We start from the raw sequence: 27978 nt of genomic DNA on the forward strand, positions 1-27978 counted from the left end.
CACTTTGGAGCATCAGGTTGGGTGATTCTTCCCTCTGCAGGGTCCTTTCTTCCCACCTCCCACCTGTTTAGTGCCCCCCAGATGACAGAGTACTCACAGCTTCAGACCCTGGAACATTAGCAATGATGTAGTCTGATAATATTAAATTTACAGTTCTGTTAATGAACTGGTGGTGAGAGGTACCTGAACCCTCTGAAAGTAGATGCAAAAACCTTTTTATTTTTTTTTTAAACAGGATCTCACTCTGTCACCCAGGCTGGAGTGCAGTGGCGTGATCTCGGCTCACTGCAACCTCCACCTCCCAGGCTCAAACCATCCTCCCACTTCAGCCTCCTGAGTAGCTGGGACTACAGGTGTGTGCCACCATGCCCAGCTAATTTTTGTATTTTTGGTAGAGATGGGGTTTCACCATGTTCCCCACGCTGGTCTCAAACCCCAGAGCTCAGGCATTCTGCCTGCCTCTGCCTCCCAAAATGCAGAGATTACAGGTATGAGCCACCGTGTCCAGCCACAAAAATCTTAATCTGTGTATATTTATAGGGAAAGGGCCTAGGCCTTTCATAGGAGGATTAAAATACTCCCTACCTCTACAAAGGTTGTCAGAACCACTAATGTAGTGCAACCTTTATTCTCTCCCCTTTAAAAAACCATCCCTGGCACCTGCTCTTTATGTAGACTGTCAAGTAGGGCTGAGAAGTCTGCGGAGAAGATAGGGAGGCAGATGCACAGAGGAGCTCATTTCTTTTTTACTTTTATTTTTTGAGTCAGAGTCTCTGTCACCCAGGCTGGAGTGCACTTGTACAATCTCGGCTCACTGCAACCTCTACCTCCCGGGTTCAAGCGATTCTCCTGCCTCAGCCTCCCAAGTAGCTGAGATTACAGGCATGCACAACCATGCCCGGCTAATTTTTTTGTATTTTTAGTAGAGACGGGGTTTCCATGTTGGCCAGACTGGTCTCAAACTCCTGATCACAAATGATCCGCCCGTCTTGCCCTCCCAAACTGCTGGTGTTACAGGCATGAGCCACCGCACCCGGCCGGGGTATCTTTGGTTCTTGGCACAAAATCAGCAAGTTCAACTTGCCGATTGATCAGAATTTTTGTTTTGGGATGAAAGAATCCAATTTCTAGAGCTTGGAAGCCACATTGCCCAGAGGACCTGGGGGTGAGGGTGAGTCAGGGTGGTTGCAGCCTTGCCAAGCCTCATGGCCTCTGGTCCGAGCTGACACAGGCTCACTCACACCCTGCTCGTGGCCCCCGCGCATGCCTTCTCAGATGGGACCTCTTTTTGGCTACTGCATTCTCCCTGCTATTCAGCTCTCTAGCCTCTGACATCCAACCACCGCTTCATTACACAAGAGAATGAACCAAGGTCTAGCAAAGGAAAGTAACTTGCCTGGGATCACAGAGGCAGGGTAAGAACCAGACTGAAGACTGTCCATGCTAGCCTGGTGCTTTTCGCACAGCCCTGCAGTGGCCCTGGGCTCACCAGCCAAACATGCAGTGCAGTGTGCCTACGAAGTAATAAGCCAGGCTTGGTACAGTTGTGAAAAGCTGGACAGCTTTTCTTGCTCAGCGAGCAATGCTGGCGAGCATATGTCACTTGAAGCCGCCTGGCAGTGCTTTATTAGGGCATCTGAGGAAATACTGGCTTAAATGGAGCTGCATCCCAAGCCCATCGCCACAACCTTCTCCCTGTTGGGAATGTGAGACTGAACTGAACCCCTGGATGAAAGTGATCCTGAGGCCTGGCACTGTACCACCTCCTTATTGGGTTCACAGCAGTCCCTGCAGGCCTGGCTGGGACTCCTCAGTCATGCAAAGCAGCTCTGGTGCCTCCAAGGCTGTGCAATTGTCATCTGTGTGCTACTCCACCCCCAGCATGGGGATGAACCCAGGTGAATAGGTGGGTGACAGAATCAGCCCAGGTCAGGCGGTGCAGGAAAAGAGCTGGGAAAACACTTGTCTCCTTTATTGAACACCTGCAGGGGGCACCTCTGCACTGACCAGGCAGCCAGAGAAGGAAGTAGGCAGGCGGTGGGGGGCAGAGAAGCATGGGGCAGGAAGACGCCCACCCTCATTTCCAGTCCTTGAAAAATTGCTTGAAGATGGGACTCTCACGGCCCTGGGGCAGAATCTCCACCTGCAGGGACAGTGGGGGAGAAGTCTGATTCACAAAGTTGCACATCTGCCTCAGCCCGGGAGGACAGGACGGGGCCAGAGCCAGGGAGGAGAGTGTGGGCGCCCGGCCTGAGTCCATGTGCAGTCCAGGCCAGGAAAGCTCCCCTGGATGAGCCACGAGATGAGAACCAAGGTTTCAGGGACGCAGACAGAAGCAACAGACTGCTTCAAGGACGTGGATGCACAGTTCAATAAACGCCACCAACTGTAGGTGAGCCCTGTCAGCTCCCCGCGGGATGACTTGTGGACACTGTGCTGCGGCTGGAGGGGTGGCACCAGCCAGGGGCAATCGCCCAGAGGAGGAGCACCCAGTTCTCTGTGTGCCCAGGGGAGTGCTGCCCAACATCCTCTTTGAAAATAATAAGTATTTTGACATTTTGAAGGACTGAGATGGGCTTTCTCACTGGATGGGTCTAAGAGGGAGGCCTGGTTGTTCCTGACAGTGCCCGAGGCGCTCTTGCCCTTCCTGGCCAATTTGAGGGGTCAGGGGCCACAGGAAGAGCCCTAGGAGGAGGGCTGGGGGCATGGGCATCTCCTCACCTGGGTGTTCAGGGCGTACTGCATGTGCGAGATGAAGCCCTCGGCCACTTGCAGAGCTGCCTGCCGCTCCTTCTCATTCGCTTTTCGCCCTGGATCATAGGAAGGAGATTTTAAAAAAGATCAGGGACCCTCTTTAGCCCCCATCCCATTTTTCTTGAGGAAATTTAAGGGAGTCCACAGAAGAGCCAGCAATTTTTACAATAAATAGACCAGGGGTCTCAAGAATGCTGAGGGGCTCTTTGGAGATGTGGAGTCAGTCCCTTAAGAATTTTCCCACACTGGTAGCACCAAGGTAGATGAAAACCCCTCTTCTGCCCGGGTCTGATCATGCAAACCTGTTCTAACCTGGGCCCCTTGAATATTTCAGGGAGAGGAACAGGTGTTCACCCTAGCATCAGACTGTGAGGTTACAGGTCTCCTTTTCCCCCAGGACCCCTCACCTCTTGAGTTCATCAAGCCTTTTCTGAAAAACTAAATAAGACAAAGGGTACAATTTATTATAGAGGTGAACTTACTCCCATAATGCTGGCAGGGCTACACTGGCCTAACGGTTATGCTAACTAAGTGCTTACAAAAATGAAGACCCCACATAATCCAGTCATTTCTGCTGGCAGTCCTGAGAACTCAAACTGCTCATTCCAGGCTTTTTTATTTTTACTTTTTCTGAGACACAGTCTCGTTCTGTCACCTAGGCTGGAGTGCAGCGGCACCATCACAGCTCACTACAGTCTCAACCTCCCAGGCTCAAGCAATCCGCCCACCACAGCCTCCCGTGTAGCTGGGACCACAGGTGCACGCCACCACGCTCAGCTAATTTTTGTTTTTTTGTAGAGAAGTGATATTTTGCCACGTTGCCCAGGCTGCCACACATTTTTCCAAGGAAATGATGCCGAAACGATGCCATGATGTGGTTGTCTCTCTAGGCAGGCTATAAAATGCCATGAACTACAATGTATCTGAAATTAATATGCTGGATTCCTTCCTCTGTCAACTGACCAGCTGCCCCCCTACCCATGAGATCCTTCTCTTCCTGGCCTCCCAAGTCTCCTGTTTCTCCTCTGGTTTCTCTTTCCATAGTGGTTGGGTTCCTTGCTCCGGTTTACACATGCTTCTGTGGGCCTCTGGGAACCCCCCTCTGCTTGGCATTGGTTCTATGGGATATGTGCCCTCTGGCAGTAGAGAAAAGGCAGCCCTGCCGCGCACGCACGCCTCTCTCTTCCCACTTTTGCTGCTCCCAGCTCCTTCCTTTCACCTCTATCTCTGCTGAGTTTCAGAAGCAATACTATGAAATGCCTGGTAGCAGCTATCTGTAGATACCCACCTACTTGTCTGCCTTCCTGACCAGGCTAGGGTCTCGCATTTTCTCTGCCTTGGTTGACCCCACGACTGGGTGTTGAGCAAATGCTATTGCTGAAAATTCTCAGACCCTAGACAGACTCAGAACAAGTTTGTTTCATTTTCAGTCAAACCAAGTAGAACAGGCTCTGCCCAACAGTGTTTCTATTTCCAGAAGATAGAATCTCTTGGAAAAACCAGTTCTACAGGTTCACCACTCACTGCATAAAATGATGTTTAAGTTGTCTAAAATTCATTTCTGTCAAACCTTGAGGCAGAATCCCAGGATCAGGGATCCCAGAAGCCCTGAAAGTCTAGAGCTTGGCTAGGGCAGTGGTTCTCAAAGTGTGGTCCCTGGCGCCAGCGGCACAGACGTAACCCGGAAACTTGGTAGAGATGCCCGTTCTGCCCCACTCCAGACCTAATCAGTCAGAATCCCTGGGGATGGAGCCCAGCCATCTAAACAGGCCCTGAGGTGATTCTGAGGCTTGCTGAAGTTTCAGAGTCATTGTCTAGAATTTAGGAGGTAGGAACAGCAAAGAGAAAATGGTGAGGCAGTGGCTCATGTCTATAATCCCAGCACTTTGGGAGGCCGAGGCAGGCGGATTACTTGAGGTCAGAAGTTTGAGACCAGCCTGGTGGTGAAACCCCATCTCTATTAAAAATACAAAAATTAGCCGGGCGTGGTGGCGGGCACCTGTAGTCCCAGCTACTCGGGAGGCTAAGGCAGGAGAATCGCTTGAACCCAGGGGGTGGAGATTGCAGTGAGCTGAGATTGCGCCACTGCACTCCAGCCTGGGTGACAGAGCGAGACTCAGTCTCCAAAAAAAAAAGAAAGAAAACAGTGATGCCTGTGCCATGGCTCACGCCTGTAATCCCAGCACTTTGGGAGGCCAAGGTGAAGATCACTGGAACCCGAGAGTTTGATACCATCCTGGGCAACACAGAGAGACCCCATCTCTATCTTTAAAAAACATTTTTTAAAGAGAGAGAAAATGGCCAGCTAGAAGCACGTAGGCTCCCTGAGGCTGTCTTTTACAAGCAGCTGGACAGGCTGAGCCCTGCAAAGGGAAGCCTGCCCAGGTCAGAGAAGCTACAGGCATCTCAGGCTGTTACAGAGGAGCCACGTACCCTTCCAGATATAGATCTTGCCACAGAGCCCGTTGTCCAGCACAAAGCAGTCATCAGATATCAGCAGTTCAAGGGCAAAGGGGCTGGAGTCAGCCACCTTGGTCAGGTTCATCTGTCCAGTGGCATCAGAGACCTGGGGAAGACGGACAGTGCCTGATCTCACCCCCCACACACCAGCCCTCACCTCAGCCTGAGGAGGGGGAGGCTGGCCCTCCCTTGCTCCCTCCCACTCTGCCCCACTGCCCACCGCCCAGGTCCCAGGAGCAGACAAGAGAGTGAAGACCTGAAAAGCAAATTCCAGGCAGCCACACTCCCTCCCATCACCCCAATCCCTGCAGCACAGGGGCCCCGAACCCATTTGGAAATTAGGTGGATTCCAAATTACAAAGAAATGCACAGAATTCAAGAAAGAAAAGCTCAGCATTGGCTTCAAGCCTTCACCAAGCATGGGCTGGAAGTGAGGTGCACTCATCTCAGCAGGGCCTGCCTTCCGCCCACTCCCCATCCTCCTCTCACTCCCAGTCCTGTATAACTCCCCACCTCCCACCCCGGTTCCAGCCCCACCTTCCCCCTGCCTTCTCCCCTCCACCCTGCTTGCACGCAGCTGTGCTGTGCAGGCTCCCACCCTCCCTGCTGCCGGGTCCCAGGGCAGGCTTGTGGGGCCCACCTTATACAGAGCTGCGGCCTGGGCGTTTGCCTTGTCAGCTGTGAGGTCTTCCTCGGGGTTGCCCTCCTTCAGAGCAGGCTTGGGGCCCAGGACCTGCAGGGGCCGGAGCAGGTCAGGTTTATAGGGACCCCTGCCCTGGAACTTCCCAGCCCATCATGCCCAGGGTCACAGCTTCTGGTGGAGCAAACTGTGCCCTGCACTAGGGCACCCAGCAGAGGTGAGGTGAGTGTCCAGCCCACCCCACCAGCGAGGCTGCTCAGCCTCGAGGATGAGCATCTACTCAGAGGGGCACCCTGTGAGCTGGCCACAGCCCAAGGCAGTACCCCAGATGCCCCCTGCCACCCTCCACCGGCCACCCTCAGCCCTCAGCTCATCACCACCTCTCTTGGCCACTTTCAAGCAGAGGCTCCCGGCTGCCCACTCCAATGTCCCCCAACCTGGATCATCTCAGCAGGCTCCTCCCCATCAGTGACAATCTCCACCTGGGCCTTGCCCTGTCGCTCACTGTCCCGGATGGCCAGGGCCAGGTCCCTCGCCTTGTTGCGTTCCAGGATGTTGGACTTTCCACCACACCAGGCGAAGATGTTCTGCAGGGAAGCAGGAAAGCCCGGGTCAGAGCCAGGTGCCTGTATCCTGCTCCCCGGCTCAGAGAAGGGCCCACAGCTCTCCCTCTCTCCTCTCTGAACTGTCCCTGAGGCAGGACAATCAGGAAGGCAGAGCAAAGCACAGAGGGCTCTCTGAGAATGCCCACGACCACCCTCTGCAACTGTTTCTCTGCCCACCTGCCATCTGTCTTCCTTTCTTTTTTTTTCAAGACAGGGTCTCACTCTGTCATCTAGGCTGGAGTGCAAAGACATGATCATGGCTCACTGCAGCCTCGACATCACAGGCTCAAGCAATCCTTGCACCTTAGCTTCTAAGCAGCTGGGACTATAGGCACGTGCCACCATGCCTGGCTAATTTCTTAATTTTTTGTAGAAATGGGGTCCCACTATATTGCCCAGGCTGGTTACAAACTGCTGGGCTCAAGCCTCTTTCTTTTTCTTTTTTTTTTTTTTTTTTTGAGATGGAGTTTCACTATTGTTGCCCAGGCTGGAGTGCAATGGTACCATCTTAGCTCACCGCAACCTCCACCTCCTGGGTTCAAGAGATTCTCCTGTCTCAGCCTGCCGAGTAGCTGGGATTACAAGCATGTGCCACCATGCCCGGCTAATTTTGTATTTTTAGTAGAGATGCGGTTTCTCCATGTTGGTCAGGCTGGTCTCGAACTCCCGACCTCAGGTGATCTGCCCACCTCAGCCTCCCAAAGTGCTGGGATTACAGGCGTGAGCCACTGCGCCCAGCGCCTCTTTTTCTTCCCATCACATATCTCCTATGTTTAATCGTCTCTTACCACCTATCTCCACCTACTAGAAAGTGAGCTTCATTAGGACATGAAGGTTTTGTTTGGCTTTGCTCACTGCTGTGGGTCCACTGCTAAAACAGAGCCTGGCATGGATTTAGGTGCAAAATAAATATTGACTGACTGAGTGAAGGACTGGATGGGTGAATGGCTGAATGTCTCCTTGAGCGCAGCATCTCACACTCCTACCCACCGCCCTGCCTGGCAGAGCCCCTGTCACCTCTCCTCTTCTGGTAATGGAGAGGTCTGTTCACCCATCCCCTTCCTTGTCTCAGCACGTGTAGGCCTCCTCACCAAGAGCTCCTGGATTGATTTCTCTGCCCCAAATCTTCACCGCCACAAGATGCAGCCCATACTCCTCAGCCAGTCAATCTCCTCATGACCTGGGGATCACCTTCCACCTTCCTTAGCAATTTCCCACTCGCTGCTCCTGTCCCCCAGCCCGGGTCCCAGTCTCATTAGACCCCTGGTGTGTGCATGTCTGCACCTTTCCCCGCCTTGGTGGCTCAGCTCACCTTCTCCCTTTGCCTGGAGTGGCATCTCCCCTTCTATAGGTCTAGCCCAATGTCACCTTCCTGGGACAATTGGCTTCGGCTCAGGCTAGAGGGCCCCTCCCTGCCTCAAGCCCCCCCAGCACATGGCAGCTGTCCCCCTTAAAGTCCTCATCACATCCTGCCTCAGGTTATGGCAAGTGACCGGCCCATCTTGGCTGCCTCCCCAGAGCGAGCGTTTATGGTCCCTGTGCTGGCTCAGAGAGGGCATCATAGATTCACTGAATGAAGAGATCAGTGACTGAATTAATGAATGGTCTGGCAGGCAGTGAACTCAGAGGCTTCCAAGAGGGGGGAGAAAGCTCCAGAGCATCAGAGGCAATGTCTAGATGGCAGAAGGAGGCTGGCATCAGTCCTTACAAATATAGGGATGTTCTCCAATGGTCAGAGGGCTCTGACTTGGAATGGGCTTACAGCTTCTCAGCTTCTCTCCCTCTTTCCTGGCCTCCTGCCCCTCTGTCCTTGTAAAGGATGGTGCCAATATGGAGTGCTCAGTCTGGCCAGCCTACCCACCTGGCCCAGGTCCAGGATGAAGCAGTCCCCAGTGTTGAAGCTGTCCCAGTTCAGTGCCCGCTCGGTGGCACGGATGTTCTTCTTCCCCTTCACCTGGTAGAGTTTCTTGATGGCAGCTGGGGCTCCTGTGGAGGTCTTGTGAAATGCTGACTCCACACCACCTTCCTGCAGCCCAGACAGCCCATCTGAGTGGACTGACAGGAGACCCAGAGCCCTCTGCACCCCATCCCACTGGGAGACGGGCAGAAAGGTGGGGATCCAGCCCCAAAGGCACCCGGGTCTTCTGCAGTTAAGAACCAGCCAGAAGCGGGGCTGGCTCTGAGAGAAGCTGCAGGGTGGGGGTGCCTGGAGGTGGGCTCTGACCTGGTACTTGAGGCCTCGTGGGAAGTAGCTCATGAAGAGGTCGGACTCATTGCCCTGCACCTCGCGGTGCTGCACAGGCCGCTCTCCCAGCAGCGTGTTGAGGTGCACAGCCAGCACGGCACAGGCCCCCTGCTCATCCCGGGATGACTGCTGACCTGGGACAAGTGGGAGAGGGCAGGGCAAGGCCCTTGTGATCCATGCCAGACCCCTCCCTCCCCTGCCTGGGCCCAACCTTCCCCCATCCAGATCCCCTTACCTATCCACAGGTGCAGATGGGAAACCTCTTCTGGGCCATTGTGCAGCACTAGGTAGGAGTCCCCCGAGAAGAAGATGCCCTGGTTCTCTCGTGCCACGGGCACTGGCTTCAGCTTCTCCACCCGCCACACATGCAGGCCTGGATCCTGCACTGAGCCTGGGAATGGAGAGCCACTGCGAGAAGAGAGAGGGTTGACAGCAGCCTGGACCCACTGGCCCAAGCATAGCCCTGGGCAGGCCTGGCGACTGCAGTCTGGGGATGAGGAGAGCGGTGGGGAGGGGCAGCCCTTGGAGGTGAAGAAGGGGAAGTTGTGAAAGGAGATGGGGCATGCAGCTTACCTCTGGGGAATGGCTGTGTACATGCTGTCTTCAGATCTGGAAAGCAAGAAGAAGCCATTATTATTACAAATGCTGCAAAAAGGACCTCTCACGTGGGACTGGAAAGGCCCTTCCCAGTAGCCAAGTACTTTCATATTCATCAACTACTTCATCTCTAGGAGCCCTAGTTCCATTATGCAGACAAAGAAAATGAGTCTCAGAAATTCTAAGTCTAAGGCCACACAGTTAGTGAGTGGTTCATGGAAATAAGGTCTCTGACCCCTGGGCCAGGGTCTTCCCTCTTCTGAGATCTCACAGACATTAAAATAAGAGCAGAAATTAACAGAAAACAGAAACGAGAGAAGAGTAATGAATCTTTTTTTTTTTTTTTTTGAGACTGAGTCTCACTCTGTTGCCCAGGCTGGAGTGCAGTGGTGCGATCTCACCTCACTGCAACCTCCGCCTCCTGGGTTCAAGTAATCCTCTGGTCTCAGCCTCCCAAGTAGCTGGGATTACAGGCACCACTATCACACCTGGCTAATTTTTGTATTTTTAGTAGAGACAGGGTTTTGCCATGTTGCCCAGGCTGGTGTTGAACTCCTGACCTCAAGTGATTTGCCCAACTCAGCCTCCCAAAGTGCTGAGATTATAGGCATGAGCCACCATGACTGGCCTCAAGTTGGCTTTTTTTTTTTGGAGACAGAGTCTCACTCTGTCACTCAGGCTGGAGTGTAGTGGTGTGATCTCAGCTCACTGCAACCTCTGCCTCCTGAGTTTGACTCATTCTTGTGCCTCAGCTTCCCAAGTAGCTGGGATTACAGGCCCACACCACCACGCCTGGCTAATTTTTGTATTTTTAGTAGAGACAGTGTTTCACCATGTTGGCCAGGCTGATCTTAAACTACTGACCTTAGATGATTCACCCGCCTCGGCCTCCCAAAGTGCTGGGATTACAGGCATGAGCCACTGCACCCGGCAAGTTGTTTTTTTAAACCAATAAAATTGATAAATCTTTAGACAAACTGATTAGCAGAAAGAGAAAACACAAATCTCAATACAGAAATGAGAGATATGAGATCACCACAGATTTTACAGATATTAAAAGGATAAAGGGAATATTATAAAAACTTTATGCCAATATATTCAACCACTTATATAAAATGGGCAAATTCCTTCATAGATACAAATTATGACAGTTCACTCAAGAAGACACAGATTATCTGAACAGTGGCCATATCTATTAAGGAAAATAAATCTGTAGTAAAAAACTCATTCCCTCCAAAACCCAAGCCCAGATGGCTTCATTGGTAATTTCTACCAAAAATTTAAAAAGGATATAATATCAATTATACACAAAATCTTCAAAAAAAAATAGATGACAGAACACTTCTCAATTCATCCTATGCTGCCACCATTCTCCTGATAACAAAACCAGATAAATAAATTACACAAAAAGAAAATTACAGATCAATATTGCTCATGAACATACACATTAAAAAATTTACAAAATTTGGCTGGGCACGGTGGCTCATGCCTGTAATCCCAGCACTTTGGGAGGCCAAGGTGAGTAGATCACAAGGTCAGGAGTTTGAGACCAGCCTGGCCAACATGGTGAAACCCTATCTCTACTAAAAATACAAAAATTTGCTGGGTGTGGTGACATGTGCCTATGGTCCTAGCTACTCAGGAGGATGAGGCGTGAGAATCGTTTGAACCCAGGAGGGAGAGGCTGCAGTGAACTGAGACCATGCCATTGCACTCCAGCCTGGGTGACAGAGTGAGACTCCATCTCAAAAAAAAAGAAAAAAAAAAAAGAAAATTAACAAAATTTTAGCAAACGAAATCAAATAATATACAAAAAATAAACCATGATGACCAAATGAGGTTTACCCCAGGAATGCAAGGTTGGTTTAATATCTGAAAATCAGGGTGACAATAGCTAATAATAATGCAGTGTATATTTCAAGATAGCCAGGAGAGAGGATTTGAATGTTATCATCACAAAGAAATGATACATGTTTAAAATGATAGATACGCTAATTACCTTGATTTGATCATTATACAGTGAAACATCACACTGCACCTGCTAAGTATGTACAACTATCATCTGTCAATTATAAATTTAAAATAAATAAATAAAGCAGCTCACAATGCAAAAAAAAAAAAAACCACCAAAATTTGAAAATCAATGCTATCCACCCTATTAACAAACATCTATGTGTAATCATCTCAATAGATGCAGAAACAGCATTTAGCAAAATTCTACATTCATTCCTAGTTTTAAATTTTTTCAAGCCTGGGCAATAGAGGGAGACCCCAACCCTACAAAAATTTTAAAAATCAGCCAAGGCCAGGTGCAGTGGCTCACACCTGTAATCCCAGCACTTTGGGAGGCCGAGGTGGGCAGATCATGAGGTCAGGAGTTCGAGATCAGTCTGGCCAACATGGTGAAACCCCATCTCTACTAAAATACAAAAATTAGCTGGGCGTGGTGGCATGCATCTGTAATCCCAGCTACTCGGGAGGCTGAGGCAGGAGAATTGCTTGAACCCAGAAGGCAGAGGTTGCAGTGAGCCAAGATCATGCCACTGCACTCCAGCCTGGGTGACAGAGTGAGACTCTGTCTCAAAAAATAAATAAATAAATAAATCAGCCAAATGTGGTAGTGCAAGCCTGTAATACCAGATCCCAGCTACCCAGGAGGCTGAGGAGGGAGTATCGCTTGAGCCCAGGAGGTAGAGGCTGCAGTAAGCCAAGATCATGCCACTGAACTGCAACCTGGATGACAGTGAGTCCCTGTCTCAAAAAAAAAAAGAAAAAAAAATTTTTTTTTTACCCACAAACTAGGAATAGAAGGAAACCTCCTTAACTTGATAAAAAGGCATCTGTTAAAATACAACAAACAAACCCTTCACCTAACATTATACTTAATGGCTGCTCTAATTCTAAACTCCCTCCCTGGGAAATTTCACCCACTCCCAGGCATCAGCTATCAATTCTGTACGCCCAGCTTCCCTCAAATGCCAGAATGATGAACATCATCCTTATTCTGTGGGCCAATGGGAGTAACTTTTTCTGGACAAAAGTCATTCAAAGGAAAAAATGCTAAACACAAGCATTTAAAAAAAATATATTATCTTTTGAAAAAATTCAGAAAATGTAAGCGCTACAGCTCCACTCACTGTCGCTTTCATAGGTTCCCATCACTAGAGGATTTCTTTTTTTGGCTCAAAATGCAGAGATCACAGAGCCAGCATGCACTCCGTACATAATACAATTCATGCTGTGCATCCATTCGGACAGAGTCTGTGTAAGGTGAGCCCCAGTGGCACGGGGTAAGGGCTTGGGGAATTGGAGGGTAAAAATGCAAGTTGGCACCATCAGGAGATCCTTGGGGGCTGGGGCAGCAGGATCAGGAAGTGCAACATTTGGCGGGGGCCAGGGAAGTTGGGGGTCAGGGGAAGGTAGATGACAGAGCAGAAGGTATTAAGTCTGAGTAGGAAACAAAGAGGGACGGGTCAAGGGCAGTGATAATGGATGTGAAATGCTGTGTGAATTATGACTTTCCTTTTCCTTTCCCAACCTACAAAATAGTGGAAGGCATATTTTGGCACCACGATTCCGGAGGAGGAGCCACAGACAGCAGAGGTTTGCAGAGGGAAACTTTAAGGTTTCTCCATCCCACAGAGGATCACATGCTGCGCCCACATCCCCTGCAACAGGCAGCCCGGCCTGTGACCCAGGCCTGAGATGGTGAAGTGGCTGCCCCAAGCTGAAGCCATCAGGGAGAGCTAAGGAATGAGACGTGGAGTGTGCCAATTGTCAGCTTTACTATTTTTCATTCTGTGTTTAACTCAAAATCAGCCAACATGCCAGAGAGCCACATCAGGGTTTGGATGAAAGGGGTTTGGCAGGCAGGGTGCAGTGGCTCAGGCCTGTAATCCTAGCACTTTGGGAGGCCGAGGTGGGTGGATTATTTGAGGTCAGGAGTTTGAGACCAGCCTGGCCAACATGGTGAAACCCCGTCTCTACTAAAAGCACAAAAATTATGCGGAAATCACTTGAACCCGGGAGGTGGAGATTGCGGTGAGCCAAGATCTGTGCCACTGCACTCCAGCCTCGGCAATGGAGCAAGACTTGGTCTCAAAAAAAAAAAAAAAAAAAGAGAAAAGAAAGGAGGTTGGCTGCCTGTTAGAATGACCATGGGACCTGATTAAAATGTTGGTACTGAAAAATATTCTTTGCTTGGCCAAACTTTAATCAGGCTTCTGAACCTCCCTGTAGGCCCATCTGTGTGCTTGAAAAATCCAGTTTTAGCAAAAGAACCCTGCTAAGGCCATTTAGCCAGAACCCCCTACCCTTGATATCTGGTCAATCTGATAATCGTCAATATCTGAATGGGTTCCTCATCCCCCTGCCCCCGCCGCCCCGTGATGTCTGATCACTTTGGCCTGTATTAAGCAAGAATCCTGTTAGGGGCCGGGTGCAATACAAAATTAGCTGGGCATTGTGGCGCATGCCTGTAATCCCAGCTACTCAGGAGGCTGAGGTAGGAGAATCACTTGAACCTGGAAGGCAGAGGTTGTGGTGAGCCAAGATCACGCCATTGCACTCCAGCCTGGGCAACAAGAGCGAAAGTCCGTCTCAAAAAAAAAAAAAAAAAATCCTATTAGGTCAGTCTAGCCAGCATCTCTTTATCCTTGACATTTCCTCTTAGTAATTTTCTTTCTTTTTTTTTATTTTTGAGACAGAGTCTCACTCTGCTGCCCAGGCTGCAGTGCAGTGGCACTGTCTCAGCTCATTGCAACCTTTGCTTCCTGAGTTCAAGCAATTCTCCTGCCTCAGCCTCCTGTGCAGTGGGATTAGAGGCATGCACCACCACGCCTGGCTAATTTTTTGTACTGTTAGTAGAGATGAGGTTTCACCATGTCGGCCAGGCTGGTCTTGAAGTCCTGACCTCAGCTGATCACCCACCTTGACCTCCCAAAGTGCTAGGATTACAGGCATAAGCCACTGTGCCCGGTCCATATTTTTTTTCTTTAACAGTGCCCAAGCCCCTGGTCTGAGGATCTGATTCCACAGGTCTGGAGTGAGGCTTGATCACCCATACTTTGAACATATGCTCAAAGTGATGGTAGTACTTCCAGTGAATTCTGTCCAGAACAGTGTCAAATGCTCGCCTGCACATTAGAATCATTTGGGGGCTTTTGAAAAACCCCAGTGCCAGCCAGGCATGGTGGCTCACACCTATAATTCCAGCACTTTGGGAGGCCGAGGTGAGTGGAATGCTTGAGCTCAGGAGTTTAAGACCAGCCTGGGCAACATGGTGAAACCCTGTCTCTACAAAATATATAAAAATTAGCTGGGCGTGGTGGCACATGCCTGTAATCCTAGCTACTTGGGAGGTTGCAGCACAAGAATTGCTTGAACTTGGGAGGTGGAGGTTGTAGTAAGCCGAAATCACACCACTGCACTCCAGCCTGGGCGACAGAGTGAGACTCTGTCTCAAAAAAAAAAAAAAAAAGTAATTTACAGAAAAATAAGAAAGAAAAACCCCAGTGTCTAGCTTCCGTATTGGACTCATTAAAACCAGACTTTCTGGGTGGAGCCTGGATATCAGTGTTTGAGAAGCTCCAGATGACTCTAATGCTTGGTCAGGGCTGAAACTCCTGCTGCCTCATCAGATCTCTGTCCTTTTGTTCCAGTCTCTCCTGGGGAAGGGTCCACCCTGACCTCTGGCCTTTCATTATTTCCCCTTTCCCAGCCCTCTGTCCAAGCCCACAGCTCCTCGAGCTTCCTCAGTGTCCACGTTCACCCTTATATCCATTAAAGCCCCGTCATCCTAGGCTGGGCGCAGTGGCTCACGCCTGTAATCCCAGCACTTTGGAAGACTGAGGCGGGTGGATCACCTGAGGTCAGGAGTTCAAGACCAGCCTGGCCAACATGGTGAAACCCCATCTCTGCTAAAAATACAAAATTAGCCAGGCATGGTGGTGCATGCCTGTAGTTCCAGCTACTCAGGAGGCCGAGGCAGGAGAATCGCTGGAACCCGGGAGGCTGAGGTTGCAGTGTGCTGAGATGATGGCACCACTGCACTCTAGCCTGGGCAACAGAGCAAGACTCCGTCTCAGAAAGAAAAAAAAAAAAAAAAGGTTCCTCATCCTTCCAGGCCTGTATCAAGCCCCAGCTGTCCAAGGCAACTTTCAGGGCATTCAGTGGCCTCCACCTTCTCTGGGAGTCCTCCCAGCCCTCTCCCCTGGGAGCACATACTTTAGCCTGTTTTATAGCATAACCTGGCTGCTTCATGTCTCAACTGAAGCATGGTGGCACGTGATGGCACAGAGGACACATCTGATGCCTCTGTTCCTCAAGCAGCCCAGGAATGAGTCTATTCAACTCCACTCAAGGTCTGTGCTGGGGGCTTGGCACTGGGGGAGAGGTACACAGAGACAAAGAATAGCCCATGTTTCATGGTTTAGCTGCAGGGTGCAGTGAACAAGGGAGCCATCATACCCAGTGAAACCGCAGACAAACTTCCTCTAGGTGGAGAATGTCACAGAATCACAGATGTCAGCATTAGAAAGTGCTAAAGTTCTTATCTAGTCCTACTCTGCCTGCACCACCCTACACATACCCACACACGCACAATGCAGAAATCTCTTCTATAGCATCCCTTACCATCCTCTGCTTGAAGGCTTCCAGTGATGGGGAACTCACCACCTTACCAAACAGCCTCTTCTACACCTCTTAAAGACTTTACTTTTCCCCACTCTGCCATAGTGTGGTGAGTTACGGACCTGCCCATCTCCACTACCACACTGTGGGGTCCTGTAGGGCAGGAAGTGTATTTTGCCTCTAGATCTAGCGGGAACCTCATGCAGGTGCTCAAAGAATGCATTCGATTAACTGGACCTGCTGGGCTCCGATTATTAGACTGGGGTGGCACCTAAGGGATAGCCCAGGATTTCAAAAGGCTGGGACAGGCTGGAGCAGCCCCAGGAGGCAGACAGCAGGGGCTAGAGGTCCCATCAGACTGCCACGGGGCTGGGGGTGGGGAGGAGGCAAGCCCTGCTGCCTATCCCATGGTCCTGACTTAGGCTGTCTTTGAGGACACACTGGGGGACCTGGGAGAGGGGGGTGCCGTTACACACACCTTTAAGGAAAGACTTGACAGCCATCAGAGGGACAAAAATCCTGCCGGGGTCCAGTGGTACCTTTACCTTCCTCAGATCCTGATTTCACTGACCCCCAGTAGGTCTCTTCCCTTCACAGTCCCTGCTTGCCCCTAGGTGTGAAATGAAACAGCACCTCCCCTTCTCCTGGAGCAGGGGTGGAGAGGTAGGTGTCCACACTAGAAACCACACCGGCTCTCCCAGCCTGGGACATGGCATTCTCAGAATCTGGGTCCAGAGGCCTCATTTGGGGATTCCAAATGGTTTTTCCCCTGATACCAAATAGGTCTCCTACCCTTCCCCAGGTTCCACCACTTCCTCCCTCCCCACATCCTACCTCAGACAGTCCACCTAGACCCTCAGCCAAGGTCTTCCAGAGTTTGCAAAATAATCAAATGTGCCACTTGCATTTGAATTCAAATGGCTAGGACTGCCCTGCCCCCTCCCCAAGCCACTCGCAACCAAATAGCCAGTCACACCACAGTCCTGTCTTGGGGACAGGCAGCTTCTAATCTGATTTCACCTCTAGTCTGGCTGAGGGCCTTCAGGAGCAGTGTGGTGGCCTCTTTCAGGAGGTCTGGCACAGCTGGGACAAGCCCTGACCCAAGAGTCCCTCCACGTGCAGCGTGGGCACAGCCCACCCATCCTCCCCGGCAGCTTCGCGGCTGCCATCAGATTAGGTGCCTGGAGCCTGGCATTAGGCTGGCAGGACAGTGGGCTGAGGGAACACCACCCCGGCACAAAGTGATATCCAGAAATGTGGGTCTCTGTTCCCAGACCACCACCGCCGGCCCTCGCCTGCCCACCCAGGAGGGTACCAGCTAGCCTCGCTGGCAGCCACCCTGCCACCTTCACTTTTCAACACTCCTACCTTCCTTTCTTGCTCCTACTTCTGCTTCGTAGGTTCGTCTTCCTTCCAGCCTGCCCCACCCGGCTTCTCACTTCCCTCTTACTTCTCTGCCTGCCCCACCCACCAGCCCCACCCCTGGGCTCTTTCCCCAGCCGGTGTGGAGGCCATGTCCCCCGACAGGGAGGGGCAGGCAGTGCTGGGAGGCCAGTAGGCCTGAAGCAGAAGAGCAAGCACTGGGGTGGGCAGTGGGTATGCCAGGCCGTCTCCTCAGAGGGGCCCACAGGGAGGCTGGAGATCCACACAGTCCCATCACAATGGCCTGAGCCCGCTGCAGGTCACGGCCAAGGCAGATCAGGGAGGGCATCTCTGAGTCTGAGACCAGCAAGGAAAGCCATGCTCTCCATTCAGGGCCTGGAGCAGGCGCTGCACAGCTCCCACCGCTGCTGGGTTAGTCACATTTCCTGGGCAGGGTCACTGGCTCCACATCCCTTTTTCCTCCTCCCTCAACTTGTCTTTCTCCTTGCCCCGAAAGCAAGTGTTTGACGTTTTTTAAGATCAGCTTTTTGGTTTTTATTTTTATTTTTTCTGACACAGGGCTCACTCTGTCACACAAGCTGGAGTGCAGTGGCATGATCACAGCTAACTGCAGCCTTGATCTCCTGGGCTCAAGCGATCCTCCTGCCTCAGCCTCCTGAGCAGCTGAGACCACAAGCCTGCACCAACACGCCGACTAATTGTTTTATTTTTTCTGGAGACAGAGTCTTGCTACCCAGGCTGGTCTAGAACTCCTGAGCTGAAGCAATCCTCCCACTTCGGCCTCCCAAAGTGCTGAGATTACAGGCACCGGCTACTGCGCCTGGCTAAGCTCAGTTCTCAGGGAGTGGCTGAGGCCATAAAACATTCTTTGCCATCTTCCGCATGCCACGCTGACGCCTCTACCCATTGATCTGCTTCTCATTCACCAGATGTTTATCAACATGCCTTTTGGGCCTTGGGCCCTCTGAGAGACAGCCCATCCAGAATTGGCCCGGGGCAACTATCCTTCCTACATCACAGTCACCGGACCGAGACCACACCCTAAAGCACGTCTCCTCCAACTCACTGGCTTTCCGGAGGACACTGAGGTCCTGAGAGCACAAGAGACTGCCCACAAACACACAGGGAGCGGAAGCCCCCGCAAGGGAGGCTCCCATTCCCTTCTGAATCCCTGGGGGAAGGATGAGCGGACTCGGTATGAGGCTCCAGGAGAAAGTGAGCACCCAGTTATGCAGCCACACAAGCGTGGCTCCTCTGCCACGCTTGGAGCCAAGCTGGCCTGTCCTGGAAAGGTATTGGTCAGCAGGCTGGCTTGAGACAAGGCTCCAGGTTCAGGGTCAAGGCCTGGGGCACTGGAGCAAAATCTAGAACAAGTCTTCCTAATTAGCAGACCTTCAAACCAAACCTCATTATTTGACTGCATAGGAAAAGTCTGGAGAAATTATAGTACTGGATGGGCTGGGCATGGTGGCTCACTCCGGTAATCCCAGCACTTTGGGAGACTGAGGCAGGCTGATTACCTGAGGTCAGGAGTTCAAGACCAGTCTGGCCAATACAGTGAAACCCAGTCTCTACTAAAAATACAAAAATTAGCCAGGCATGGTCATGGGTGCCTGTAATCCCAGCTACTGCAGAGGCTGAAGTAGAAGAATCGCTTGAACCCAGGAGGCGGAGGCTGCAGAGAGCGGAGATGGCACACTGCACTCCAGCCTGGGAGACAAAGCAAGACTCCATCTCAAAACAAACAAACAAACAAACAAACAAAAAAACTGGATGAATGTTTCTTATTGAAATGAAATTGATAAAATTTCACTAGAGCAAGACAGGAAGTTAAATGTTCTCCCCAAAGAACATGGCCTGTAGCTAGCTTCCAAGTGTCTCCATGACCAAACTGCCAGCCTTAAAAATAGGGTAGTGTGGGCCGGGCACCGTGGCTCACACCTGTAATCCCGCGCACTTCTGTAATTCCAGCTATTCAGGAGGCCGAGGCAGGAGAATCACTTGAACCCGGGAGGCGGAGGTTGCAGTGAGCCGAGATCGTGCCATTGCACTCCAGCCTGGGTGACTGGGCAAGACTCTGTCTCAAATAATAATAATAACAACAATAATAATAGGGTAGTTTGGTGGAGGGTGGGAGGAGGGAGAGATTCAGGAAAATAACTAATGGGTACTAGGCTTAATACCGAGGAGACAAAATAATCTGTACAACAAAGCCTCAAGACACAAGTTTACCTACATAACAAACCTGCACATGTACCCCTGAACTTTAAAGTTTAAAAAAGAGAAAAAAGGATAGTTTGCATTGGAATCTCAGTAGGGCCTAGTTCCCACAAAACCAGAGGCTGGGCAGTTAACCTGGTAGAGTGATAAGAGTTAGACAATTTGGCTCCTCACTCGCTGTGCAAGTGACTTCACCTCCTGGAGCCTCCCTGTGCCCCAATCTATAACACGTGCACACAGTTAAATGTGAAGAGGAAATGAGATCCTATGATTAATGAGCAAATAATACATGCTCAATAAACCCAAACTTCTTTCTCTTCCCTTTAGTTTTCACTGTGCCAGCAGCACCAGAGGGTAGCAATGTGCCTGGCCCCTCCCCGCAGAGTACTCTCCTGTTTCCATTCCCAGCCCCAGCGCTGGAAAGGTTCATTGATGTTGGTCACACCAGCGCATACCTTGGGTAGCTCTTAAGTTCTGGCTTGTGTGACCCACGGAGGGGACAAGGATCAATGGGAATCACTGTTCCTCACACTCAGCCTTTCTAGGCTAAAGCCTCTCCCATCACCACAGAAAAAAAAAAACGAGGGAGAGCTTTCCACATAACAGCTAAACAATTGACTGGGCACAGTGGCTCACACCTGTAATCTCGACACTCTGGGAGGCTGTGGCGGGCGGATTACCTGAGGTCAGAATTTCGAGACCAGCCTGACTAACGTGGCGAAACCCCGTCTCTATTAATAACACAAAACTTAGGCCGGGCGCGGTGGCTCAAGCCCGTGATCCCAGCACTTTGAGAGACCGGGACAGGCGGATCACGAGGTCAGGAAATCGAGACTATCCTGGCTACCACGGTGAAACCCCGTCTCTACTAAAAAAAAATACAAAAAACTAGCCGGGCGTGGTTGCGGGCGCCTGTAGTCCCAGCTACTCGGGAGGCTGAGGCAGGAGAATGGCGTGGACCCGGGAGGCGGAGCTTGCAGTGAGCTGAGATCCGGCCACTGCACTCCAGCCTGGGCGACAGAGTGAGACTCCGTCTCAAAAAAAAAAAAAAAAAAAAAAAAAAAAAATTAGCTAGCTGGGCGTGGTGGCGGGCGCCAATAATCTCAGCTCTCAGCTACTCAGGAGGCTAAGGCAGGAGAATCGCTTGAACCCGGGAGGCGGAGGGTGCAGTGAGCCGAGATCTCACCATTGCACTCCAGCCTGGGCAACAAAAGCAAAACTCCGTCTCAAAAACAAACAACAACAGAGAAACAAAAGGGCCGGTCGCTCAGCCGAGGACTCTTGGGAGAGGCTAGGAACTCAATGCACATGCTAATAAGTTATCTGGTAACGACGCTCTAGAACTAGTTTTTTACCAGACGCACAGTGTTCCTACCCTTGTGGTCTCCCCTGAGCACTACTGCTTAGTTTGTCCCAAATGAAGTAAAATAAAGCATTTCTTTAGCACAGACCCAACCTCTCCCGCCTCTTCTTACAGGAAGCCAGGAAACGGCGCGCCTCTAAGAGCGGCCCCCGGCTGTGGGAGAAGAGGAGGGAGCGGGGCGCTCCCGAACCGGTTAAGCCCGTTCGACCCCTACAGAGGGAGCCCGGGTCCCCGGCGACCGGACCCCGAAGCGCGCTACTTGCCTGCCAACACCTTGCTCTGGGGCTCTGGGCGCTGTCTCAGCCGCCCCCCGCCCCCTGGAGCTGCGCAGCCAGGAGCCGCCCGCAGTGAGTCAGAGGGAGGGGCCCGGCCGGTCTGAGCTGGCGGGGCGCCCCTATGGGAGACTGGGGCACCCGAAAGGGTCCTAGAATTGGGGGTGAGAAGGAAGATATAGGGGAAGCTAAGGACAAGCTTATTATGCTGTAAACTTTGCGAGAGAATTGCAGTGTTCACTTCCATTCAATCGTTAGGCCCCCGGCCTCAATCACCCTGTGACTAGCTACTGTTCTGTGAGAGCCTACTATGTGCTTGGTGCGCCCTCACATCTACCATCATTATTCCTGCTGGAAACATGAAGTCTTGAGGAGGCTCAGAGAGGGTAAGTAACTTGTCCACAGTGTCACACTGCTAGTTCAGTAGCAAAACCAGATTTTTTTTTTTTTTTTTTTTTTTTTTTTTTTTTTTTTTTTTTGAGACAGGGTCTTCCCTGTCGCGGGACCTGGAATGCGGTGGTGTGATCATGGCTCACTACAGCCTCAACCTCCCAGGCTTAAGCAATCCTCCAGCCTCAGCCTCCTGAGTAGCTGGGACTGCAGGCATGTGCCACCAACGCCCAGCTAACTTCTTCTTCTTCTTCTTTTTTGGAGAGATTGGGTCTCACTCTCTTGCCCAGGCTGGTCTCAAACTCCTGGGCTCAAGCGATCCTCCTGCTTTGGCCTCCCAAAGTGCTAGCATTACAGGCACGAGCCACTGCACCCAACCGCTGAACCAGGATTCTAACCCAGGCTGATCTGACCTGCAACACCCGATCCTTCTGTTCTTTATTCAGAGGAAAACAGGCCAACCAGTGTCTGCACCAGGAGGCCTGGCCTTCTGGAAATGTGTTGGACAGTGAAGGGTCTACAGTTCCGCTTTGGCTCCTGAATGTGACATAGCCAACCCATGAGAGATGTCAGTTGACAAAGAGCATGAGGGTCAGGCCATGGCCTCGTGACACAGTGGTAAGATAATTTTCTGGGAGGCAGCTTCAAAAATCCCAACCAGAATAAGTTTTTCTGAAGCCCACGGGTGGGGCCTAGGGTAAGGAAACAATCTTGCTATCTGGTTGACCTCAGACAAGCACACTCCAGCAAGGAGTGCACAGAAACCATCTCCCTCTGCCTACTATCTGCCTTTCTTTGACCAATTCTGCTCACTCTGCAGACTCAGCTTAAATATCCCTCCTCTGAAACTCCCACCTCAGGCTCCCCAGGTATTCTGGACATCAAGCCACTGGGCCACCTGCATCTACACCCCCATGGAACACTTCTCAGGCATACCCGATAGCAAAAGTGGACTTGGATCCATGGGCAGCCTGGCCTGCTTCCAGACAACTGGGTCTCTCCAAGGTCGTTCAATAGTCCTCCCAGAGCATTCAGTTTTGTTTTGTTTAGGTCAAATTTATAGTGAAATGCACAAATCATGTGTAGATTTAAATGAGTTTTGACAGATGCAACACCTATGTAACCCACATCCCTACCAAGATATAAAACACTTCTATCACACTGGAAAGTTCCCTCCCCACCATGTTTTATGGTGTACCACAGGTGCCTCCTCCACCACAATGTTAGCACCTCTAGCCAGGTACCATGTCAAGTCATCCTTGCAACCTCAGCATCCTGCCTAGCACCCAGCAGGTAATAGGCATTCAAAAAAAATTTTACTGAATGTATTAACAGATCAGACAGCAAAACCCCCACATTCTAATACTGCCCAGATTCTGTTGCCTTGGGATAATCCCTTAAGACTTCCTAGCCACAGATTCCTTACCTGTGAAACAACCACAGAAGCCCCCATCCTCTTACCTTGGAAGGTTGTGAGGATTCAATGAGAGGCTGCTTTTTTCTTTTTTCTTTCCTTCCTTCCTTCCTTCCTTCCTTCCTTCCTTCCTTCCTTCCTTCCTTCCTTCCTTCCTTCCTTCCTTCCTTCCTTCCTTCCTTTTCTCTTTCTTTCTTTCTTTCTTTTTCTTTCTTTTTTAAAGACAGGGTCTTGCTCTGTCACCTAGGCTCTGGAGTGCAGTGGCATGATCATAGCTCACTGCAGCCTTGAACTCCTGAGCTCAAGTGATCCTTCTGCCTCGGCCTCCCAAAGTGCTGACATTACAGGAGTGAGCCACTGTGCCCAGCCGGGAGGATCTGCAAAAAGAATGAAGGCCTGGACAATGCAAGGTACCATTACCATTATTAATAAACTCCTACTTCTAGGATGAACATCTGGCTGAAGAAAACCAGGAGAAAGAAGCACTGGACACTGGCTTCCGGGCTTGGCTGCTTGGGCTCTGGCCAAGGTCTGGGGATGTCCAGGACAATCAGCTTTCTGCTTCTGTGTCCATAATCTCAGGGTATGGACTCATTTCCAGTGCTGAGAAGTTCTGAAATTGCAAGATTCTTCCTAGCAAGTTCCTGACCTGTCTTCTAACTACCATGCCATGTGGCCCTCTCTGGGCCTCAGTTTCCCATCTGTGAATGAAAGCACTAGACTCGAAGGGTCCCTTCTGGCTCCTCTAATTCCAACCCAGAGGCACAGCTCATGCTGAGCAGTTGCATTTCCTCATCACGGGGGACTGACAGGGATCTTTTGCAATGCTTAATTCCAGCATCAAAAGTCCCCCAAATATTCCTTTTTTTTTTTTCTTTTTTTGAGATGGAGTCTCACTCTCGTCGCCCAAGCTGGAGTGCAATGGCACAATCTCAGCTCACTGCAACGTTCCCCTCTCCAGTTCAAGTGATTCTCCTGCCTCAGCCTCCTGATTAGCTGGGACTACAGGCACACGCCACTACGCCCGGCTAATTTTTTTGTATTTTTAGTAGAGACGGGGTTTCATTTTGGCCAGGCTAGTCTTGAACTCCTGATCTCAGGTGATCCTCCTGCCTCGGCCTCCCAAAGTGTTGGGATTATAGGTGTGAGGCACCTCACCTGCCCCAAATATTCCTTTGAAGACATTGATTCGGGATGCTTCTAGTCATTAAATTTGATTTGCAAATGAATTTTTCTGGATCACCTCACAGGCCCTGGGGAATGGCCAGGGGTCTGGGTAGCCATATTTTCTGAATAAAGCTCAAAACCAAAACTTTGGTTTTGCCTTTTCTTAAATCACTGATAGGTGCTCAGGGGCAACCAGAACAGTGACATGCTGGAATTCCTTGTGACTTCTTGGGAAAGTGGGACTGTCCAGTACAGCATGAGTGGTCTGGGGAGGGCACCAGGTGCCTGGGATGGGGGGACGAGTCCTACTCATCTACCTACCAACACTACTGAGTGCTGCCACTGTATGCCAGGTGCTATCTTTGATATGATTTTCTCATTTAATCCTCGCATTTACTCTCTAATATGGATCCTCTTATTATCCTCTTTTGACAGAGGAGGAAACAGAGATAAAGTAGGTCAAAATCACTTGTTTTAGGTCCCACTTAGTAAGCGGTAGAGGATGGGTGGGAAGCCACATTGTGGGAGTCCATGCCCTCCCCACTATCACTGCATGCTGGCGCCAGCTGCGAGTCCTTTCACATGCAAAGAGCAAAGAGCTAGCTCAGCTCTTACTTATTTATGTGAGGCACACTCTGGCTCATGTCGCCCAGGCTGGAGTGCAGTGGCACCATCTCGGCTCACTGCAAACTCAGCCTCCTGAGTTCAAGTCATTCTCCTGCCTCAGCCTTCCGAGCAGCTGGGATCACAGGCATGTGCCACCACACCCGGGTAATTTTTTGTATTTTTAGTAGAGACGGGATTTCACGATGTTGGCCAGGCTGGTCTTAAACTCCTGACCTCAAGTGATCCAGGAGACCTCAGGAGACCTCAGTCTCCCAAAGTGCTGCGATTATAGGCCTGAGCCACCTCGTCTGGTCTCAGCTTTTGCTCTAGATACCTTGCTTAAAAAAATATGTTTCAAAATAATTATAGACTCACAAAAAGTTGCAGAAACAGTACTGAGTACTGATAGATGCTGCAACCTAGATGAATTTTGAAAACATGTTGCTAAGTGAAAGAAACCAGTTACAAAAGAAACCAGTTACATACACATACTGTATGGTTCCATTTATATGAAATGTTCACAAAAGCCAAATCTATAGAAAGTAGATTAGTGGTTGCCTAGGGCTGAAGAGGATGGAGGGGGTTGGGGAAGGGACTGCTAATGGGTACAGGTTTATTTTGGGGATGATGAAGTGTTCCAAAATTAGATTGTGATAATGGTTACACAACTCTGAACATACTAAAACACTGAATTGTACACTTTAAATGGGTGAATTATATGGTATATTATATCTCAATAAAATTGTCAACAAGCAAAGAAAAAGTGAAAGGGCTCTGTAACCTTTGAGTTTCCTGACCCATCTGCACCCCACTTAAAAAAATTAAAAAGGTCTAGGGAAATCTTATCACCCAGCTTCTCCCAAAGGGGATTTCTTACATAATTATAGTAAGTGTACCGTCCCTTTTCCTTTTTTTTTTTTTTTTTTGAGACAGAGTCTCACTGTGTAACCCAGGCTGGAGGGTAGTGACAAAATCACATAATCTCAGCTCACTGCAACCTCTGCCTCCTGGGTTCAAGCGATTCTCCTGCCTCAGCCTCCCAAGTAGCTGGGATTATAGGCATGTGCCACCACCCCCGGATAGTTTTTGTATTTTTAGTAGAGATGGGGTTTCGACATGTTGGCTAGGCTGGTCTTGAACCCCTGATGTCAGGTGGTCTGCCCGGCTCGGCCTCCCAAAATTCTAGGATTACAGACGTGAGCCACTGCGCCCGGCCATACCCTCCCTTTTAAGGCGAGGCTCTTGAAGGCCCAGACCTTTTCTCCAGTGCGTTCAGGTCTGATCCTGATGATAATAACACCTCACTCATACTCCGCACTTTACAGTTTACAAAACACCCCTCCTCCTCACCCCCTCCCAAACCCGGTTTATTTTTATCGTTAAAGCAGAGTTGAAGGCCAGGGTGGACCATAAGTTTTCTTGGTCACAAGAGACTTCCTCCCTCCCTGGGCTCCCCTCTGTAGTGGTGCCAAATAAAAATTTGATCCGTCAAGCCTGTGGTAACCAGCGCTAATATACACAGCCAGTCCTGGGTAGGCCTGTTCATTATTGTGAAACACTACTGATTGCACACTCTTACATCGAAAGGGCCCAGGACCTCGCCTGGCCCAGCCTTGCCTGCCAGGCCTGGGCTGGGTCTCCCAGTCCAAATTCTCACAAGAGGGCCGACTCAGGCCAGAGCGCGCCCCTCTTTGTGCCTCAGTTTGCCCACCTAGAGGTTAGTCCCGTAGGCGTGGCGGGTACATCTCAGGATCGGCAGAAAGTGCCACTGGGAGCCCAGCTGGAGTCGCGGGCCTTGCGCCGGGCCCACTGTCCAGATTCAGGGCTCACGAGAAAAACGAGGACTCAGGAGAGCTGCACGCCCGGCCAGAGCCCTAGAACCCTACGAACTATAAATCCCAGCAGACCGTGGGCCGCGGGGCGGGGTCTCGGAAGCTGCGGCCTGCGGTGCCTTTGCTGAGCCCAGGTCCGGAAGGCCTTCGGGGACGGGATCACCACAACAGACCGGACACACACACACACAGTCTCTCACACACACAGTCACACACACACGCTCGCGCCCGACGGGAGTACAACAGAGCCCCCCGGACACACACAGTCACACACACACACGCTCGCGCCCGACGGGAGTACAACAGAGCCCCCCGGACACACACAGTCACACACACACACGCTCGCGCGCGACGGGAGCACAACAGACCACCTCCCCCGGACACACACAGTCACACACACACACGCTCGCGCGCGATGGGAGCACAACAGACCCCCCCCCCGGACACACACAGTCACACACACACACGCTCGCGCGCGACGGGAGCACAACAGACACCCCCCCCCCCGCCGGACACATAGACACACACACGCACACACACACACACGCTTGCGCGCGCCCGCGCGTTCTGGCCCTACCCCTACAAACTACAAATCCCGGCAGGCAGCGGGCCGTGGGGCGGGGCCTTGGGTGCTGATCCGGACGCACCAGGCAGGGTGGGGTTCCGGTGGCTGGGTGGAGGCTCTCCTGCTGGGGAGGAGATGGCCTTCTCTTCTCACAAACCCAGCTCCCCACCCCTGCACGCGCCGCTCTGCCCTGGAGTCGCTGGTCCGAGCCCTCCTTCTCTGCGAACCTGAGCCCCGCCGTGCCCTCCCTACGAGGTTGGGGCCGTGGGAGAAGATGGTGGGCGGGGGGTTGGGCCCACAGCCTAATAGGGACGCAGAGTGGCCTCCTGAACCCTTCCTCCATCGCCTAGAGTAAACTCCCATTCCTGGAGGGAGGAGCAGCCCAGACCCTGAGACTGGACTAGGTCCGTTAGGGTCCCTGTGTGACCTGCAGGACTCATGGAGAAGCCCCCGGAAGGCCTGGGTCCTCCAAGTCAGGGATGTAGGTTCCAGGGTGTTCAGGCCGCGGTATCTGACCATCGTCGGCGCCCTGCGCCCAGGCATCAATTTTGCATGGCAGAGTCAAGGTGAGGTTAGGAGGCTGCCCGGAGGTAATAACCAGGTCACTCGCATTCACCATGCTCTCTCTCAAAGCACTCTCCTCACACCTCAGGGTCAAATGTCAGAACTCTTGTCCTAACTTCCCAGGTTGCCCAAAGAGCTTCTGAGGCGCTACAGAAGGGACTTACCCAGACCCTTCAGTGCAAGCCAGGAACTCAGGGTCCGGCCTGCTCGGTGGGATGAGCTGTACTGAGGCCCTACTTCATCCACCCTCCTGGGCCAGGGTGGCCTCTTT

At 51.3% G+C, this 27978-nt stretch overlaps 1 protein-coding gene across 7 annotated transcripts; it reads right to left on the reverse strand.

Annotated features, from left to right (window-relative positions):
- Positions 1 to 1951: 1951 nt before the first annotated feature.
- On the reverse strand, positions 1952 to 27889 carry LOC103219957 (macrophage-capping protein). 7 transcript variants are annotated; one of them, XM_038007182.2, is made up of 10 exons: positions 27872 to 27889; positions 9278 to 9313; positions 8940 to 9112; positions 8684 to 8838; positions 8321 to 8485; positions 6292 to 6441; positions 5855 to 5947; positions 5188 to 5320; positions 2722 to 2810; positions 1952 to 2143 (listed from the first exon to the last, which is right to left on the reverse strand). In XM_038007182.2, exons 2-10 carry the CDS (start codon positions 9298 to 9300, stop codon positions 2078 to 2080), a joined length of 1047 nt encoding a protein of 348 aa, XP_037863110.2. In that variant the 5' UTR covers positions 9301 to 9313; positions 27872 to 27889; the 3' UTR covers positions 1952 to 2077. The 7 variants fall into 7 exon arrangements, with proteins under 7 accessions (XP_037863110.2, XP_072879231.1, XP_007968225.3 ...); XM_073023130.1 differs by lacking the exon at positions 27872 to 27889 and adding an exon at positions 27226 to 27242; XM_007970034.3 differs by lacking the exon at positions 27872 to 27889 and adding an exon at positions 21161 to 21247.
- Between the last annotated feature and the right edge of the window lie 89 nt (positions 27890 to 27978).

Source organism: Chlorocebus sabaeus, chromosome 14 (genome assembly GCF_047675955.1).
Source record: "Chlorocebus sabaeus isolate Y175 chromosome 14, mChlSab1.0.hap1, whole genome shotgun sequence".
NCBI classification, from domain to species: domain Eukaryota; kingdom Metazoa; phylum Chordata; class Mammalia; order Primates; family Cercopithecidae; genus Chlorocebus; species Chlorocebus sabaeus.